Raw genomic sequence first — 18952 nt, 5'->3', positions numbered from 1 at the left:
CCACTGCAGCCTCAACCTGCTGAGCTCCGGCGATCCTTCTGCCTCAGCCTTCCAAGTAGCTGGAACTACAGGCGTGCGCTACCACGCACACCTGTAAATAAATAATTTTTGATTTATTGTAGAGATGAGGTCTCGCTAAGTTGACTAGGCGGGGTCTCGAATCCGCAGGCTCAAGCAATCCACTCACCTCAGCCTCCCATTTTTACCCAAAAGAAAACTCTCAAAGTCCTCAAAAACCTGGTCCTATGCTCCCTGTCTAATCATATCTCCCTAAACTCCTTCACAGAAACCTTTACTCCAGACAAGCCAAAGACTTCATTGTCCACTTCTGACCCACACTCACCCTCTTCATGTTCATTCCTGACTCTTCTGATGGAATGCCACCATGTGGGCCCCTTAGTGAACATTTTTCCAATCGATAACTAACCCTCAATAAAGCAGAGCCTTTTTTCCTTATATTGATGTAGCACTCACTGACATGCCTTGAACTTCACAAATATTTAATTCCTCCTTTTGGCAGTATGAAACATTCTAAAGGAATTTTCTTAGAATTCTATTAAAGATCACTTTATTATGAGTACAACATAAAAATTCAACATAAGATTATCAAGAAAATTCTCCCTTAGGAAAAGAAGAACTTAAAATCATCCTGCATATACTTTGGTTTAGTACGTATGGCTTTGAGTATATAAACTAGAAGTAAGTACGTATATATACATACATACACACACACACACACACACACACACACACACACACACACACACACACATTTTTTCAATTTTAAAGATGTGGGGTACAATTCAGAATTAGGTATACAAGTTAGAGGTAAGTTTATACTGCTCAGTATGTCCTGGCAACAAAAAGATTTTGATTTCTGGCCTTAGTTTGGCTTTGCTTCCTTAGTTAAACTAAAGAAAGAGAGCCAATTATAGTTAAGCTATAGCTTTTCTAAGTTAGAATGAAATGAGCCAAAGAAAGAGCTTGGCCCACTTCTGACAAATGCCCTTGAAGGAGACACACCCATGGGAAGCTGGCTCTGCTCTCATGGACAGGGGAAGGAACCTTGTAGGTGAATAAGTGTGAATCAGCAAGCAGAGCTACTGAAATTGACACTCTAGGTCCATTTTCCGTGGTTGAGTCTTCAGAACAAATTCTTGTCCTCTAGCTCCACCACTGTGAAGTCTTCAAGAGAACCTACTCGGGTAAGCCAGGGTTCTGAAGAAGACACCAACATTCCATCTGCCATCAATCCCTTCAACCCAAGGAAGATAATTCCCCAATCAAGAGAGAATCTGCCTGGGTTCCGGAGTGGGAGGAAGAGGGTACAAGGAGTCAGTTACACTTACATAATTGCCAAACTCACCCAATACATCCACCTCTCTTCTGTTAGTATAAGTGCCAGGCATTAAAAAAACTTAATTTAAACAATCCATATGGGTAGGTAGGCAATAAATTAAAAGTCTGTCTTTTAAAACCCCTAGATAGCTCAGGTATCCACTAAGGCAGGAAATGCTGCCCTGTTTTCCCTGGATTATGAGTCTGGAGCTCCATAATTCTATCTCCATTCTGTGAGGGATGTGCCTGCATGTCCTAAAAGGGCTTCCAGGTGACAAATATTTCTAACACAATCATACTGGTCACACACTCTTATAAAATAAAAGTCAAGAGTAACCTATAAATGCAGAGCAGACACAGTAGAAGAGCTTGGCTATACTCACTTTACTTCCCAACCCCTTCATAAGTAGATTCTCTTCATGCAACTTTTTCCCAATGTTGAAATCTAAGAATGCTTAGAAATATATACAGAGGCCAGGCACGGTGGCTCAAGTCTGTCATCCCAGCACTTTGGAGGGGCCGAGGCGAGTAGATTGCCTGAGTCCAGGGGTTCAAGACCAGTGTGTATAACTTGGCAAGAACTCGCCTGTACAATAAATGAAAAAATTAGCCCAGCATGGTAGCACGCACTTGTAATTCCGTTACTTGAAAGGCTGATACAGAAGGATTGCCGGAGCCTGGCAGGTTGATGCTAGGGTGACTGTGAGCATGCCACTGCACTCCAGCCTGGGCAACAAAGTGAGACTCCAACTCAAAATATATATATGTGTACAGATACAGCTCTATGTAATGCATATATGCATACACAGAGACAGAGACACACAGAGAAGAGAGGATGAGAAAAGGAAGAAAGAAAAGGGAAAGAGGGAGGAAGACAGATTAGACAGTGTGAAAGTTGATCATGTGAATTGGGTCATTCTTGTCATGACCAACTAAATCAGAGCTGAGGGACTAGGAGGAGAAAAAGCATTCAGGGTATACAACACTGCCCTAGAAATGTTATTTTCTGCAAGTCTGGCAGCTTAAACTGCATATTTCAGCCTGAGACTAGTTTTATCTACAATTGCTGAGATAGCTTGCTGCAACTCTAAGACTAATTATGCCCACCACCACAGCCCACCGGTTGAAGCTTGCCAGCTCCCCAAAGCTTTACTAATACCAATTAACTTTCTCTCAGGACACACATTACATTCTTCTTTTTCAAATAAAATCCCCAACCTTCTCTTTGTTCTTCAGATATACCAAAGGCCACCTGGTCTGTACGTAATCCCCAAATTGCAATTATTCCTTCCCAAATAAAACGTTAAATTGAGAGATTTGTTCACAAACCTGGAAATGACAATACAGAAATTCATATGGAAACAAAAAAGCAAGACAAATCAAAACAATTCTCAGCAATAGGAACAAAGTGAGAGATATCACAATTCCATACTTTAAATTCTATTATAAGGCAGCATGGTATTGGACAGGAATAGGCACATGGACCAGGACAGAGACTTCAGAAATAAAAACACATTCCCTCAACCCACTCATCTTTGACAAAATTATCAATAACAATCATGCAGGAAAGGAGATCATACTTAGCAAATGGTGCTGCGAAAACTGGCTAGCCACAAACAGAAGAATGAAACTGGACCCCTACCTATCACCATATACAAAAATCAATTCAAAGTGGATCCAGGACCTAAAAACTCAAACTATAAGAATCCTAGAAGAAAACGTAGGAAACACCCTTCTGGACATGGGAGTAGACAATGAATTCATGACCAAGTCCGCAAACGCAAATGCTACAAAAGCTAAGATAGACAGGTTGGACCTCATCATACTGAAAGGTTTTTGCACAGCCAAAGAAAATATCAAGAGAGTAAAGAGACAACCCATGGAATGGGAAAAAATATTTGCAAATTATACATCTGACAAAGGCCTACAAAGGCCTACATCTGACATACAAGCAGCCAACAGACATGAAAAAAATGCTCAGCCTCACAAATTTTCAGAGAAATGCAAATCAAAACTACAGTAAGATACCGGAAAAGATGGCTATCATTAATAAGTTTAAAAACACACACGCAAAAATCAGGTGCTGGCATAGGTCTGTAGAAAAGGGAAGGCTTCTATACTGTTGGTGGGAATGTAAGCTAGTTCAGCCTCTATGGAAAGCAGTATGGTGATTTCAGAAAGAACTAAAAATTGACCTTCCATACAATCCAGCAGTCCCTCTCCTGGGAATACACTTGGGGGAACATAAATCAGTCTACCAAAGAGATGCCTGCACACACATGTTTATTGCTGCACTTTCACAATAGCAAAAACATGGAACCAACTCCATCACCCATCAAAGTGGGCTGGATAAAAAAAGTGTGGTACACATACATGATGGACTATTATGCAGCCATAAGGAAGAACAAAATCATGGTCTTTTGCAGCAACTTGAATGCAATTGGAGATCATCAGCTTAGTGAACTATCACAAAAATAAAGAACTGATTACCACATGTTCTCACTCATAAGTGGGCCCTGAACACGAGTCACATTAGCACAAGGGTAGGATTGGCAGTTGCTGGGCACTGCTGGGGAGGAAGGGAGGGAGATATAAGAGGGGCATGTGACAACACAGTAGGTACCTGGTCCACTACCAGGGAGAATGAAGGTCTTCTAGAAATTCAAACTTCACCCATATGCAGCCTACTTATATAGCAAATTCTCACTTAATCCCCACACCTCTAAAACAAACACATTTAGAGATTTATCTCTACATTATTATTTTTTTTTAAGGATGTGGGGTACAATCCAGGATTAGATATACAAATGGTCATTGTACAAGTCACTTTGGTCCCCCCTTTGCCTGGTTTGAAATCAGGTACCCTTAATGATGAAGTGTGCCCCCTCCCTCCTCTGGCAGTTTCAATAGATAGAGGATGGATGGATAGATAGATAGATTGATAGATAGATAGATAGATAGATAGATAGATAGATTGATAGATAGTACAAGCTATTATTTGCTGAACGCTTCTCTTTGCCAGGGCCTAAGATAATCAATCCCTTTATGCTGGTCATTTGTAATACCACTAACCATTACCACGGTTTAGCAAGGTAGGTAAGTAGTGTTACTCTTGTTTAAAAGATAAAGCAGAGGTGAGGCATCAAATGCAGGTCAGCCTGACAACCAAGTCCATTCTTTCACCAGAATGGACAGCTATACTTCATATTAAAGACAGAAAAACAAATCATTCTGGCTTTCACATATTGCCCTCACCCCACCTATAATATAAGTCTAACTTTTAACATAGTTTCTGAACTCCATCTTGAAAACTGCTATACTCCCTCTAGCTTAACTAGTCCACCCCATCTTGCTTCTCAGATCAGAAAACATCCTCTTTTGTCTGCAGCATCCCAAACATGAATTCCTGGAGAAGCCCAGTAAAAGCCAGCAGACAGGGCAAAGGGGTATACTAGGCCCCACTGGGTCCCAAGATGGTGATTCAGGTCTGATGCATTTAAATTTATGTCATGCCTCTTCTTTTTTTTCAAAATCAAAACAGGAGCTCTACAGTGATTGTTTTTTCTCTCCTCTAATACTTTCTGCTCCAGGTCACTTCCTTTTGGCCAATGATCTACCCTGGTCTTGACCAGATCCAGACAGCTGTTAATTATCCAGGAAGCAGAAAGGGGAGGGCTATTGTCAGTTGTTTTCCCTTAATAAATAAAAATAAATGTATTGCTGTATCTTGTTTCCTGCAGGGTCATTGTTTTCATGGGCAGGAAGAGGCCCTATGTAGAGGTCCTGAGGCTAATTTCATTTACACCCTCAGAGGTCAGATCATGCCTAACAGACTCTTTGCAGGAGAGGACAGCAACAACCAGCCAATTTCAGGTCAACTGTCTCCAAGCAAGTGTAACCTTTTCTTGGTCTGGACCTTCTTATTGGCCCCAAAGCTTCTCATCTCTTGAGTGGAAAGGAAAAGGCTCTTAAAATGGGCTTTAACCAATAGCGTATGTTCTTGCTTATATGGGAGAGTTAAAAATTTGATCATATGGAGGTAGAGAGTGGGAAGACAGATAACAGAGACTGGAAAGGGTGATTAGGAAGAAGGGGGAGGATGAAGGGAAGTGGGTTAAAGGGTACAAATCTAGTTAGAAGGAATACGTTCAGTGTTTGATAGCAAGGTAGTATGACAATACTTTTAAAAACTGTATTGTACTCAGGGGACGGACACCTTAAATACCCTGACTTGATCACTATGTATTATATACATATAACAAAATTTCCATATACCCCATAAATTTGCACTAATAAACAAACTTGTTTAGCCTCAAAAAATAATAAAATAAAATGGACTTTAAAGGAAATACAGGCTGGGCGTGGTGGCTCAAGCCTGTAATCCCAGCACTTTGGAGGCCGAGGCGAGAAGGATTGCCTGAGCCCGCCAGTTCGAGACCAGCCTGGGCAACATGGTGAGACCTTCTTTCTATAGTATATCAAAAAATTAGCCGGGTGTGGTAGCGCACCCCTGTAGGTCCGACTACATGGAAGGCTGAGGTGGAAGGATTGCCGGAGCCCAGCAGGTTGACACTGGGGTGGCCATGAGCAAGCCACTGCACTCCAGCCTGGGTGACAGAGTGAGACTCCAACTCAAAAAAAGAAAAAAAAATATGAGGCTTGTGTGCAGTCAGGGAGTGCCCAGCACTATATCTTCTCTGAACGCTTTAGGCATTGTAAGGGTATCTCCTCGTGGGATTTTGTTCTGCCCCGTAGGAAAGGGAAGACTCCCACTGACACTACTGCTCTGAGAGACTGGAAGAAGCTTCCTTCCTTTTCCTTCCATCCCTGACTTCTTCTCTAGGAAGAAAGAGCACTGGAAAATCTCTGTCCCCACAGGATGGCTGTGACATGTGCTCCTTTGATTTCACCCCTTTCATTCCCTTCCCCACCAGAAAGCAATCAGCACCCCTCAAGGAAGCATCCATTTCCCTTCCCTTTGTCCTGATCCACACTCTCATTTTTCCTCCCCTGCAGTGAGAAAGGCCTGAAGTCCAATCACTGCCCTGGGACTCAAAGGAGCCTGGTAAAAGGCCATGACACATGTACCTGCATTTAGGCAGAAGCCCCAGTCCAGCTTTGCTGCTGCTGGAGTTGACATGGATGAGGTCAACTTCTAAATTCTGTTGCTTTTCTAGGTCCTTGAGTTTGGAAGGAAAGACGAGTGTAATTAATTAGCACCTCCAATCTAGGCAGCACTTTATGTAGCTGCATTATAATTAGGTATATAAACATTATCTTGCCCACGTGGCAGTGAGAAACAGGAGGGCAGAATCCCTATGATTCACTTCGGATGTCCAGAGCAGCCAGCACAGTGTATAGTTCATGGTGTATATCTCACAAATATTTATTGAACTAAATCATGAATACACAATTTCTAAAAGTTCAGTGAATAAGTTTGTTTTATGTAGACACATATGCGTATGTATGTAGGTGTGTCTATATATGATGGTATAATATTCAAAAAGTAGGAGATAGAAAATATACACATAGGCCGGGCTCGGTGGCTCAGCCTGTAATCCCAGCACTTTGGGAGGCCAAGGTGAGTGGATTACTGGATGCTGCGGGTTTGAGACCAGCCTGGGCAACTTGGCAAGACCTCGTCTATACAATAAATAATAATAAAAAAATTAGCTGGGCATGGTAGTGCTTGCCTGTAGTTACAGCTACTTGGAAGGCTGATGTGGAGGGATCATGGAACCCTGCGGGTCAACTCTGGGGTGGCTGTGAGTGTGCCACTGCACTCCAGCCTGGATGACAGAGTGACACTCTAACTCAAAAAAAAAGAAAGAAAATATACACAGAAAATCACCATAGTCTTACAACCTAAATATAACTATACAGTATGTAGTATAGTAAAGTGAGTTTTCTTCTGTGATTTCTCTGTACTATTAATATGTACATATTTATTCATATTTACTGAGTTATAGCCAGGGAATGTATATAATTTATATATTTTTCTCCAGATATGCTGTACATGGTACGTTTTATACAACGAATTGCATTGTTCAGTATTGCTCCATAGTCTCCTTCAGTCATACTAATAATGGAAACATAGTATTCTATTCAGTGAAAGTGCCATAGTTTACAAAAACAGTGCCCTGCTTTTAAATATTTAGGTTGTGACCTAAAAAAAATTTTTTTAAAATAATGATGGAAGGAATATTTTTGTGCTGAACACTACTTCCTTTCACATCTGTTTGTTGCTGACTGTCTTACAATAGATTTTCCGAAAAGGAATCTGTGTCAAACAGGATATACGTTATTATAGCTCTTGATACACATTGTCAGGTAGGTTTTCAAAAGCAGTACATTAACTTATCTTGCTATCAGTAGTGTACAAAAGTGGCACTTTCACCAAAACCTCCCTAACAGGGGATATTCCAATTGTTCAAAATTTTACAAATTGTATAGGTCGATAAATGGTTACTTTTATTAATTCCACAAAAATTACTGCAAGTCTCCAATGCGTTGGGCATTACTTAGAGGCTGAGAACACAAAGGTACTAAGTCCTCACAGGATTCACAATATAAAGGGGAATGAGAAATGTACGACTGTCATCAACTAAGTTGTGGTGGACTATGTTCCCTCACTCCTGAAAGCCACCTCCTTCATCCCACATTCATAGGAAAAGCGAATCAAATTCTGGCTAAGTACTGTACAGTCAGTACAGCTCATGCTGTAACTTGTAGTTAGATACTCAAAGAATATTGGTTCATTAAAACTGGACTGGATTAAAAAATGGTACATATACACAATAGCATATTACGCAGCCATAAAGGACAAACATATGGACTTCGCAGCAACTTAGATGAATTTAGAGTCAATCATAATCAGTGATCTCTCACAGAAACAAAGAACAGAGTACCATATGTTCTTACTCATAAGTGGACCTTGAGCATTTTTCATAATGCTATAAGAAAGGGATTGGCAGTGGTGGGAAACTGCCGGGGGTGGAGTACAGTTCATCAACAAGGGTACCTGCATAATGAACACTTGTATACCCAACCCTGAATTGTACCCCACATCTTTAAAATAATAATAATAATAAAATAACGTTGGTTAACTGGGGGAAAAAAAATTCCCCAAACTTCAGCATTGACAAAAATTACTATAAGCAAAGTTGAAAGACAAGTAAAAAAATTAGGAAAAATATTTGTGATATGTAACAGAGACAAAGAGCTAATACATAAAGGGCACCTAAAAAAATATTAAGAAAAAGACCAACGACCAATTTTAAAAATTGACAAAAAGATATGAAGAGTTCATAGAAAAAGAAATACAAATGCCTCTTTAACATATGAAAACTGAGACTGGCAGATTACAGGTCACAAGCCAAATCTGTCCAGCTACAAGTTTTTGTAAATAAAGTTTTATTGAACACACCATGCCTGTTTGTTTATGTCTTGTCTATTTCTGCTCTCAAGCTACAATGCAGAGTTGTGTTGTTACAGCAGAGACTGGCAAACAAACTTGAAAGTATTTACTCTCTGGCCCTTAAAGTTTCCTGACTCCTCCACCTAGAGAAACAGAAATTAGATGATATTTAGACATACTTCTCTTCATCTATCAGACTGTCAAAAATCCAAAAGTTGAAAAGACTGTTGCACAAACTTTTCATACATCTTTTAAAGATAAATTGGTAAACTTCTTCAAATGGTAATTTGTTAATATTTTTCTCAATTAATAACATATATACTTTGATTCGGCAATTCCACCTTTAGGAATTTATTCTACGAGGGCACTTGAACATGTACGTATGTTTGTTGTTCAGTTTGCAAAGATTTGAACCATTCCCACTGGCCATCAGTAGGGGACTGGTTAAACTATGGATGGTCCATCGATACAGTGGAACAGTATGTAGTTGTCTAAAAGAATGAGGAGGGTCTCCACACACTGATTTTAACTATCTCCATAAAATACTGTTCAGTGAAAAGAAGTAAAGTGCAAAATAGCATGTATGATATGCAATCTGTATATAAAATGCTGGGGGAGCAGGAAAATATATGCTCATATTTTCTTGCGTCTGCATAAAGAATTCTGGAAGGATGCATAGAAACCTGAGATGGGTCAAGCTTGGGAACTGGATGGAGGTGAGAGCTCTAGGGTAAGACTCCTTGCTGTAAGTCTTTTTCTATTATTTGTTCATTGAGGCGTATTCGTTGACTGATTGAGCATCTAATAGGTGCCAGGCAATGTTCTGAATGCTGAGAATAGAGCTGTCAACAAAAGAACTGAAAATCTCTCTGCTCCTAGGAACTTGTGTTCCATCAGAGGAGATAGATGCTAAACAAATAAATAAAATATAAGGTAGGGCAGATTATGATAAGGTGATAAGAAGGAGAAAACAGGAAAAATAGAAAGGAAGATATGAAGTGTTGAATGTGTGCTGGTGGGGAGGATCTAGATTGAGTGACCAGAGCGAAACTCACCGAGAAGATGACTTACTTTCAAGGAAAAGAAAATGGAAGAGTGAGTCAGGCAAATGTATTAGGTATTCAAGTCATTAAATGAAAATGAGTAATCATTGCATTCACTTTTTCTAACAACTCTGTTAGGAGTTATTAATAAGATTATTCTTATTAGAGAGATTATCCTCAGTATAAGACATAATCTTCTGGTCCCCATGGGTTGCCTGCAAATAATTAAAACAAGAAACATTCACATCTCCAATCCAAGTGCTGACATAGTGGGAAATAGCATGTGTAGGAAGCATGTGGATGGGCGACTAAGGCTGTGGGAAGGGTGAGAGAAGGAGATAGCACCAAGAAGAGCTCTGAAGATTAGGAGGGAGTCAGCCAGTCCAGGACTGAGAGGAATAATTATTGAAAAAAGCAACAATGCTGCAAAAGCAAGGAGGTAAAAAAAAAACCTGGCAAGGGATTCAGAATAACTGGAGCAGAGGTCTTGGTCAGGGGAGGTTTTGACTAAGTAAGAATATGGAGGACTAAAGGTCAGACACAAAAAGCCCTGGTAAGCCACAAAAGGAACTGCAGGATGGGATGCTCAAACCATTGCTAAGTCCCTTCTTGCCTGCTTGCCTCTACTCTAGAGCAGGTTTTTGCAACCTTAGCACCAGTGTCATCTTGAGCCCAATAATTCTTTCTTTTAGGAGCTTGTCTTGTGCATTGTAGGATGTTTCTCCACCCACTAGTTGCCAGGAGCAGCCTGCCCTTCCAAGGTGTGACAACCAAAAATATCTTCAGACATTTCCAGAAGTCCCCCTGTAGGGCAAAATCACACCTGATATGAACCACTGTTCTAAAGACTGAAAATTCTCTTTTTTTCCAGCCTCCCTTGCAGCTAGAGATGGTCATGTGACATAATTCTGGCCAATGAAGTATGAGAAGAGATCCATGGGAACTCTCTTCCCTCTTCTGCCTTTTTTGATCTTGAATGGCAGCATAAACACCAGTAGCCACTTTGCAGCCATGAGATGGCAAGTGTAAAATAAAGGCCACGGGAATCACAGAGATGCTGGCTCCTACTTTTTTATTATACATATTTAAGGTGTACAACATGATACATAGTGAATGGATCACTATAGTCAAGTGAATCAATATATCTATCACTTTCCACAATTACCTTTTTAATTATTTTCTTGTAGTAAAAACACCCAAAATCTACTGTCTTAGCACATTTTTAGTATATAGTACAATATTATTAACTACAGTCCAATACTTTAGACTTTTTATGCCATAACTGCAAGTTTATACCCTTTGACCTACTTCTCCCTATTTCTTTCACCCCCTCACCCCCGGTAACTACCATTCTATTCTCTGCTTCTATGCATTCAACCCTTTTTTAGCTTTCAAATACAAGTGAGATCATACAGTATTTTTCTTTCTGTCGCTGGCTGGGACATACCCACAGGAAATTAAATCAATACCTGTAAAGATATCTGTACTCCTGTATTCGTTATAGCCCTATTCAGAATAACCAAGAAAAGAAAACAACTGAAGTGTCCATCAATAGATGAATGAATTAAAAAATTGTAGTACATATATGGAATATTATTCAGCCTAAACGAAGAAGAAGATACTGCCACTTGTGACTACATAGATGAACCTGTAGGACTTTATACTGAGTGAAATAAGCCAGGAATAGAAAGAAAAATACTGGCTCCTACATTTTTGAGCCAATAGGCTAATGCTAGCAACCACCTACCTCCAGACTTCTTATTATGTGACTAAGATAACATCTATGTGTTTATGCCACCAAGTTGAGGTTTTCATTATTTGCTGCTAAAAACAATCTTGTAAAACCATACACAAGTGTTAGAATCTTATCCCAGAGATAATGAGGATCCACTGGGGAAGTGTAAAAATTTTTAAAATTGCATCGTCCCATCTGTGTTTGGAAAGATCATTTTTTTGCTGCAAAATGCAGGCTATGAAACAAGATTGTGGAGGCAGGAAGACCACGTAAACACCATTATGGTAAGGCTTGAACCAAGTCAATGGTGATGGGAGTAAAGTGGAGGGGACACATTGGAGGGGCATTGAGGACCAAAATGAACCAATCCAAACCAGTTAGATATGGGCAATAAAGAAACATCAAAAGCTAGAAATCATCCAAGTGTGATGACTCACCCTTGCACTTTGGGAGGCTGAAGCAAGAAGATTGCTTGAGTCTAGGAGTTTGATACCAGCCTGGGCAACCATAATGAGACCTCTACAAAAAAAAAAATTAGCCAGCTGGGCATGGTGGCATGTGCCTATAGTCCCAGCTACTCAGGAGGCTGAAGAGGAAGGATAGCTAGAACCCAGGAAGTCGGGACTGCAGTGAGCTGTGATCATGCCACTGCATTCCAGCTTGAGCAACAGAGTGAGACCTCAACTAGGAGGGAAAATAAAGTTAAAAATCATATTTTTGGGTTAGGTGATGACCTATGTGGGTACACAAAAGAAGGAGCATATTTAAAAAGAAGGACAGACCGGGCTCGATGGCTCAGCCTGTAATCCTAGCACTCTGGGAGGCTGAGATGAGTGGATTATCTGAGACTCTGGGTTCGAAAGCAGCCTGGACAACTTGGTAAGACCTTGTCTCTACAATATATCAAAAATTGGCCGGGCGTGGTGGCTCATGCCTGTAGTTCCAGCTACATGGAAGGCTGAGATGGAAGGATCACCGGAGCCCAGCAGGTCAACACTGGGGTGGCTGTAAGTATGCCATGGCACTCCAGCCTGGGCCACAGAGTGAGACTCCAAATCAAGGGGGGGGGGGAAGACAATATTCTAGGTAGGTTGAATTTTAAACGCTTATAACACATCCAAGTGGTAATTTTTAGGACACTTAGATACTACACAGCTCAGGAAATCACAAAAGATTACAGAGTGGTAACTGTCTAGTGTATATAAGGCATAACTCAAATCTAATATTCTAACAAAATATTGTTACTTATTACACAGCGATATCAATTAATTGCAGAATACTTAAAAATACTGCTCAGCAAAAGAAAATTAAAACTACATAGACACACAACTGTACAGTCCTGGCACCCAGATATAATTTGTAGTAAAATGTGGTTACATATACATGTGAGTATATACACATAAATGGGATTCTGTGATATGTGGTAGCAGGCTTTATTAACATAACGGCACATCATAGACATCTTTCACTTCGGTTAATATTCATCAATTTTTCTAATTTTTTACTACTGTATTTTAAACATCTCTGAGATGAATTATTCATTCTCATGGTAAAATTTCTACCCATATCCCTAGTTATTTCCTTAGGAGAAATTCCTAGAAGTGGGAATAGCGTATGTATATTTAAGGCTTCTGATGGATATGGACAAATGATTCTGTAGTTACAATGTAGCAATTCACAACCCCAAAACACTATGTGGAGTACTCATCTCCCCACATTTTCTCAAGATAAAGTTATGTGCTTAATCACTCAAATCTGTGAAAAGTACATAAAGGAAAAATGTTCATCTCATTGCTGTTTTCATTTTGCATTTATTTGCTAGAATTTGAGCTGCTTATGTTTTATTAATAGTGTGTGTCTCTTCTTTTGCAAATTGCTGATTCTTGTCTTTTGACAAATTTTCTTTGGGGACACATTGATTCGTAACAGCTTTTATATGTCCTAAGCTTTAACCTTTCTTCATGATGCTACATTTTTTCTAGTTTTTCACTTATCATTTACTTGTAGAGTCCATTTTGGTAAGCAGACATTAGAAATTATTAGAATGGTCAAGATTTGAAATGGCTCTTGTGAAGTATAGGGACAAAATATATCCAGAAGCACATAGAAAGATGAAAGCACTACATGAAAGACTCAGCTGAGATTGGAGATCACGAATTTCTAGTGGCTTCAAGCTGCAAATTGCAGCGGCCCTTGAAAACTTTGGCACAGAGAGAGAAAGCGTCACCTTTCTTAAGTCACCACATATCAACCCTGGCTAGAGAATTGGAAACCGGTCCTTACTCAAAGGAAATCAATTCAAAACCTCAGTGCCTTCCTTTTTATATAACATCCAGAGACAGCAGGCGAAACCAAGCAAACTGTCCAAAAATTTAAAACTCACTCAGGCAGCAGAAGAGCAACTCGGTCATTCAAACCACTGAGCATTTCCATGTATTAAGTGACTCATTTTATAGGAGCGGCATCTGTTTTCAAGAAATGGGCTTGGGGAGAAAGTCAGCCATCTTTCTAAAAAGTACAACTTTGAGCCAAGGAAGATCAGACCCTCCTAGACACATATTCCTTCTGTCTCATCTCTCCCATAAGGTTATCCAACACCTCAGACAGCCCCTAAACAAAGGGCATGTGTGTGTGCTCACACACACATGGAAAGAGAGAGAAGAAGTAAGTAGGATTGCCTCAGAGTTAGGGTTTTGACTATTTGTTTATTCAGAAGCTGGACAAAGGAATAAGACAGTTGTGTGTATTGGCAGGTATGCTGCTGAAATAGTGGACCACCCGATAGGACAAGAGGCAACTGATACACTGGGAAGAAAATAGGAAGGGTAGTTGAAGTCCTTGAGTAGTTGAAGACCAGGTACAGCAGAATGAGGACATGAGGAATTACAAGATTAGGACAATTTCCACAATTTTCTTTCATTATTGCTTTTCATCATTGTTTCCAATCCATTTATTTTATTTTCTTCTTTAAAAACAATGATTCTCGGTATCTGTTATATTCACCTTTAACTTTTAAATTTTATTGATTCATTTCATTTATAATCAAGATGTGTTCCCCATTTCAGAATCCATTTTCAGTCATCCAGTCTGTTTATCGGATGCCATTTTATTTTAGCCATCCTACATTGCATTTCCTTTTATTCTTTTAATCTCAGCCATACTCATCTAAGAAAAGCATCGTCATGGTGAATATTTGTATACCCTGAATTTGTACCCCAAAATTTTAAATAAATAATAAAAAAAGAGAAGCATCATCTTCCCGCACCCCAAGCAGTATTTTATTCAAGAGTATGGGGTGGGAAGAAGGAAGTTTGGAGAGGATGGAAAAACAGGGCTGTGTACCTTTTCTGCCTTGACGAGATCACAAGACACATGGGAAACAGACCATTCAATAAGTTACTGCTTTCAGTGGTCACAACACAGGGTCATGCGGGCTGAAGTGGAAGACTGCCAGGTACCTCCTGTGCCGAGCAGAGATCCAAAGGCCAGTGTTCTGTTTGCTGTCACTGGAGACATAGTCTTGCAACAGCTGATTTGCAAGCATCCTTTGAGGCCTTGAAACTCCAGGCTTTCTCTGCCAGCCCCTCTACATTTGGGAGAAATCTTCACTACAGAGGTCAGGGAATTATCATTCAGTCATTGTGAAAACATGTCAAACATGCCAACATCTCTTTCCCAGCACTAGTGTCCATTCTTCCCAGTACAGCCTTGAAAAAAGAGAAAAAATGAGCTTCCTGTGGTGTGTGAGGGCCCAGGTAAGGAGGCCCCTGGACTTCCTTAAATGAGAAGAGGAGCTTAATGATGACCTAGGCCTTTGCTGATGCAAGAAGGCAGAGCCCTGGACTCCGGGCATGTGTAAACTACATGCTGCATCTCACCAACCACAAAGGAGCCAGCAGGTAAGCTCTGAGAAGTCCTTCTTTCTAAAATCAGGTTACATGTCACCTAAGATCCCCTCGCAAAGAGAAGCCATGAGCTTGGCTCATGACACTATCCAGCCTTGGTTCAGATTTGCCATTGTAAATAGAAATGTCAGGTTTTGCATTTGAACTCTTAGGTCAACACATATCAACCCTGGCTAGAGAATTGGAAAGTAAGACGAGTTTGTGTCTAAAGGGCATCGAATCGGAATCTGACTCCCTTCCTTTTCAGACAACATCCAGACACATCAGGCAAAACAAAAGCAAAGTATCAAAAAATGTAAAACAGAGGAGCCGTTTGGTCACTCAAACCACCAATATGTTCATGTATTTTTAAACGGTTCCTATTATATGGGCAACATCTGTTTTCAGGAAATGATCTTAAAGAGAAAGTCAGCCATCTTCCCAAAGAGTACAACTTTGAACCAAGAAAGGGGCGAGTATCAGACTCTTTCCAAAAACATACCTTCTGTCACCATGTCTCCCAGAAGGTTATAAAACACCTCTGACAGCCCCCAAACACACACACACATGCGCGCGCACACACACACACACACACACACACACACACACACACACACACACACACCAGCAGCCTGTGTGGGTTTGAGAACTGCGTAGAAATAACCAGGCCTATGTATTTCCTCAACCCCCTCCCTCCTCAGAGTTAATGCAGAACGACAGAAGCCAATGGTTGCCCCAGGCTACTTCGCTCCCTCACTCGAGCTGAAAGGAAACCAAACATTTTCTGTAAGATAAAGCTCTTAGAACCCTTCATTTGCCAAATTAGAGAATGCCAAGCTTAACTCCCAACCGGAAGACCTTTCATCTCAAAACTCAGCACAGCAGAGGCCTTGCTACGCTTGTACAGCGTTTCTCTCCTGCATATAAGACCAGAGCTGGCCACCCAGGAGACAGCCCTGGACCCAGCTCCAGGGCTCAGCCCTGGCCCAGCCGAGACCAGGCACCTACCTGAGATGAAGGAATAGGCCGCTAGGATGCTGCTGAGCAAAGCCATCTCCGTGTGCTCTGGGCTGTGGCTGAGAGGCAGCCTCATGGGGCATCCAGAGATGACCTTCTGGAGGTTCTCGGCTAAATCGGGGTGGCCACTCTCCCTCTCTTCTCTTCTGTTTGGAAACACAAAGTGAGTGGTGAGACATATCCTGCTTTCCTGAGGCTGGGTTCCAGGTGGCCTGGGCTCAGGGGTAAAGAGCCAGTCTCCTCAATGCCAGCAAGGTTTCCTAGCCAGGGGTGGCCACAAAGATCTGGGGTCCTGTCCTCCTAAGTGAGCTTCTTGGCTTTCAAGGAGGTGGCAAATCCTTACCTCCTGATTTTCCTGGTCTTTCTTCATTCTCTTTCCCGTCTACACCCAACTTCCCACTCAAACACTCCCTGCTCACCTTTCCTGGTACTCTTTATCATGTTCTCCTTGGTTCGTCTTTGAGGCACAGAGCGTCGAGCTCATATCATCATCACTCTCATCGTTGCATTTCTACCCCAAGCCACAGACCTCTCCTCTCCTGCTTTGCTTTCCCAGGAGCCTACACTGACAACACTTGTGTACTTTGATCAGTTTGCCTCATCCCTCGGGTAATCAAATATGTGTCCTTAGCAGTGGGTCAGAGCTAGCCAGCTCAGAACTGCCAAAGTGGGTCTAGTTCTACAATATTCACAAGAATTTGGGAGATCAGGTCTTCTCCTTGTCCCCAGTTCCACGACTCCTCCTGTGACTGTGATGGGCCAATTGAACACATACATGCCCCACAGACTGTCCACCAACAGAACCATCCTGCCAGGAGTCAGAACAGGGACTTGGGATCAATCTCAGTGCACAGAGAGGTCCTAAGCATGGAGGGGAACAGAAGTAGCAAAGATCCCCAGTGACTCACATTCGGTGCTGCTTTGAGCTGAAGGTGGGAAACTGAGTCATGGGATGCAAAGAAATGTCAGGCTTGGGGAAAGCTAGGGAAGCAGAAGGCTCCAGTCCTTGAGAAAGGAACTTAGGCTCTCAGTGGGTCACAGACGTCAGTAACACGAGACATCTTTAGAGGACCTAGAGAGTCACAGTTCCAGAAGGTAAATGGAATGAGTTACAACAGAAAAGAACACTCTCACTCAGGTGGCTTTAAACAGGCTTTAGGAAAGACCAAAACAAGGAAAGGCAGGCCAACTCACAGGTAAGAAGAAGCAGTCACAAGATCCTTAGAGCAGTCAGAGGCCCTGAGAGTGGCAGGACAAGGAGTAGGAGCTTTGGAGGTTGGGCGGTGGAGTGATATTTGAGGAGCCCTTGAACCTCTCAGCCAAGCACAGGGCCTCTGTCAATGGCCCTTTGAGTTACCAAAAGGCCACAATTGGATGATACAGGTATAGAGTTAAAACCACCATCCCTGAGTTCAGAGGCTATTCTGCAGGTCCAGGGAAAGAGTAAAGCTTCTGCAATATGTCTCAGTGTAGAGTGAAACAAGGCTATTTCAGATCCAGTCCCTGCTGCCTGTCCCCAAACACACGCTAAACAAGGTTGTCAGAAGCCGGGGGAAGGGAGAGAAAAAGAGCTTGTGTGCAGCGTACAGGGAATAATGGATGACAGTGATGGTTGCACAACAAGACGAATGCACTTCTGAACTGTACACTCAAAATAAGTTAAGATGGTAAGTTTTGCTATGTGCTTTTTACCACAATTTTAAAAATTAATAATAACAATAACTATAAGGTACTGATGAGGTACAACAGTAAATTTTGGATGTTACTTCGTTTAGAGAATCCTGCAATTAAATATGGTTTTAGGCTTTCTTTGTCTATGAAAGTATCTATGCTACCATTGTGCAAGACTCATCATTTCTGGTAGTTTTCCAACCATCTCCTGCCTGGTCTTTCTGCTGACATCATCTTCCTGCTCAATAGAGTACCCGTTGTCACCCACAGGGTCATCCTTCCACAGTACAAATATGATCACATCACTCCACTGCCCAACCCTTTAATGAATTCCCATTAAACTTGTTAACACAACACACGTCTACTTCCACAACATCTGACCTGCCTTAGCTCCTAGTTTGCCTCCTACCCAGGTTGACATTCACACACATCTACAGATACACAGAGATACAAGCATGCTTAATGCTTTTACAATACCAGATTGCGTTTAGTTCCCCCAAAGCTATTTCATCTTTTCATGCTTTCTTGATCATGCTCTTTCTCTTGCCTAAATGCTCCCTTTCCCTCATCTGTGTAGCAAATGTTTCCTTCAAGGGAGAATTCAAAATGTCTATGGAAGTCCCGAAATCCCACTGACTTTTAAAATAGAAATAGAAAAATCCATACTAAAATTGATGTGGAATCTCAAGGGACCCTGAATAGCCAAAACAATTCAAAAAAATAACAAAGTTGGAAGTTTCACTCTTCTTGATTTCAAAATTTATTACAAATTTATAGTAATCAAAACAGCATGAGACTGGCATAAAAACAGGCATATAGGCTAATTAAATAAAATAGAACATCCAAA

At 41.1% G+C, this 18952-nt stretch overlaps 1 protein-coding gene across 1 annotated transcript in view; it reads right to left on the bottom strand.

Annotated features, from left to right (window-relative positions):
• The window catches only part of EVA1A (eva-1 homolog A, regulator of programmed cell death), a 31848-nt gene that overhangs the window by 6532 nt on the left and 6364 nt on the right, over positions 1-18952 (bottom strand). Inside the window, exon 2 of the mRNA XM_008053293.2 lies at positions 16426-16580. Coding sequence (XP_008051484.1) covers positions 16426-16510 — 85 coding nt within the window. The 5' untranslated portion in view covers positions 16511-16580. The remainder of the gene's footprint in view (positions 1-16425; positions 16581-18952) is intronic.

Source organism: Carlito syrichta, unplaced genomic scaffold (assembly GCF_000164805.1).
Source record: "Carlito syrichta isolate Samal-C Ts95f unplaced genomic scaffold, Tarsius_syrichta-2.0.1 Scaffold288030, whole genome shotgun sequence".
Classification (NCBI taxonomy): Eukaryota; Metazoa; Chordata; class Mammalia; order Primates; family Tarsiidae; genus Carlito; species Carlito syrichta.
The sequence above is the reverse complement of the archived record's forward strand: the minus strand, read 5'-3'. Positions and strand labels throughout refer to the sequence as shown.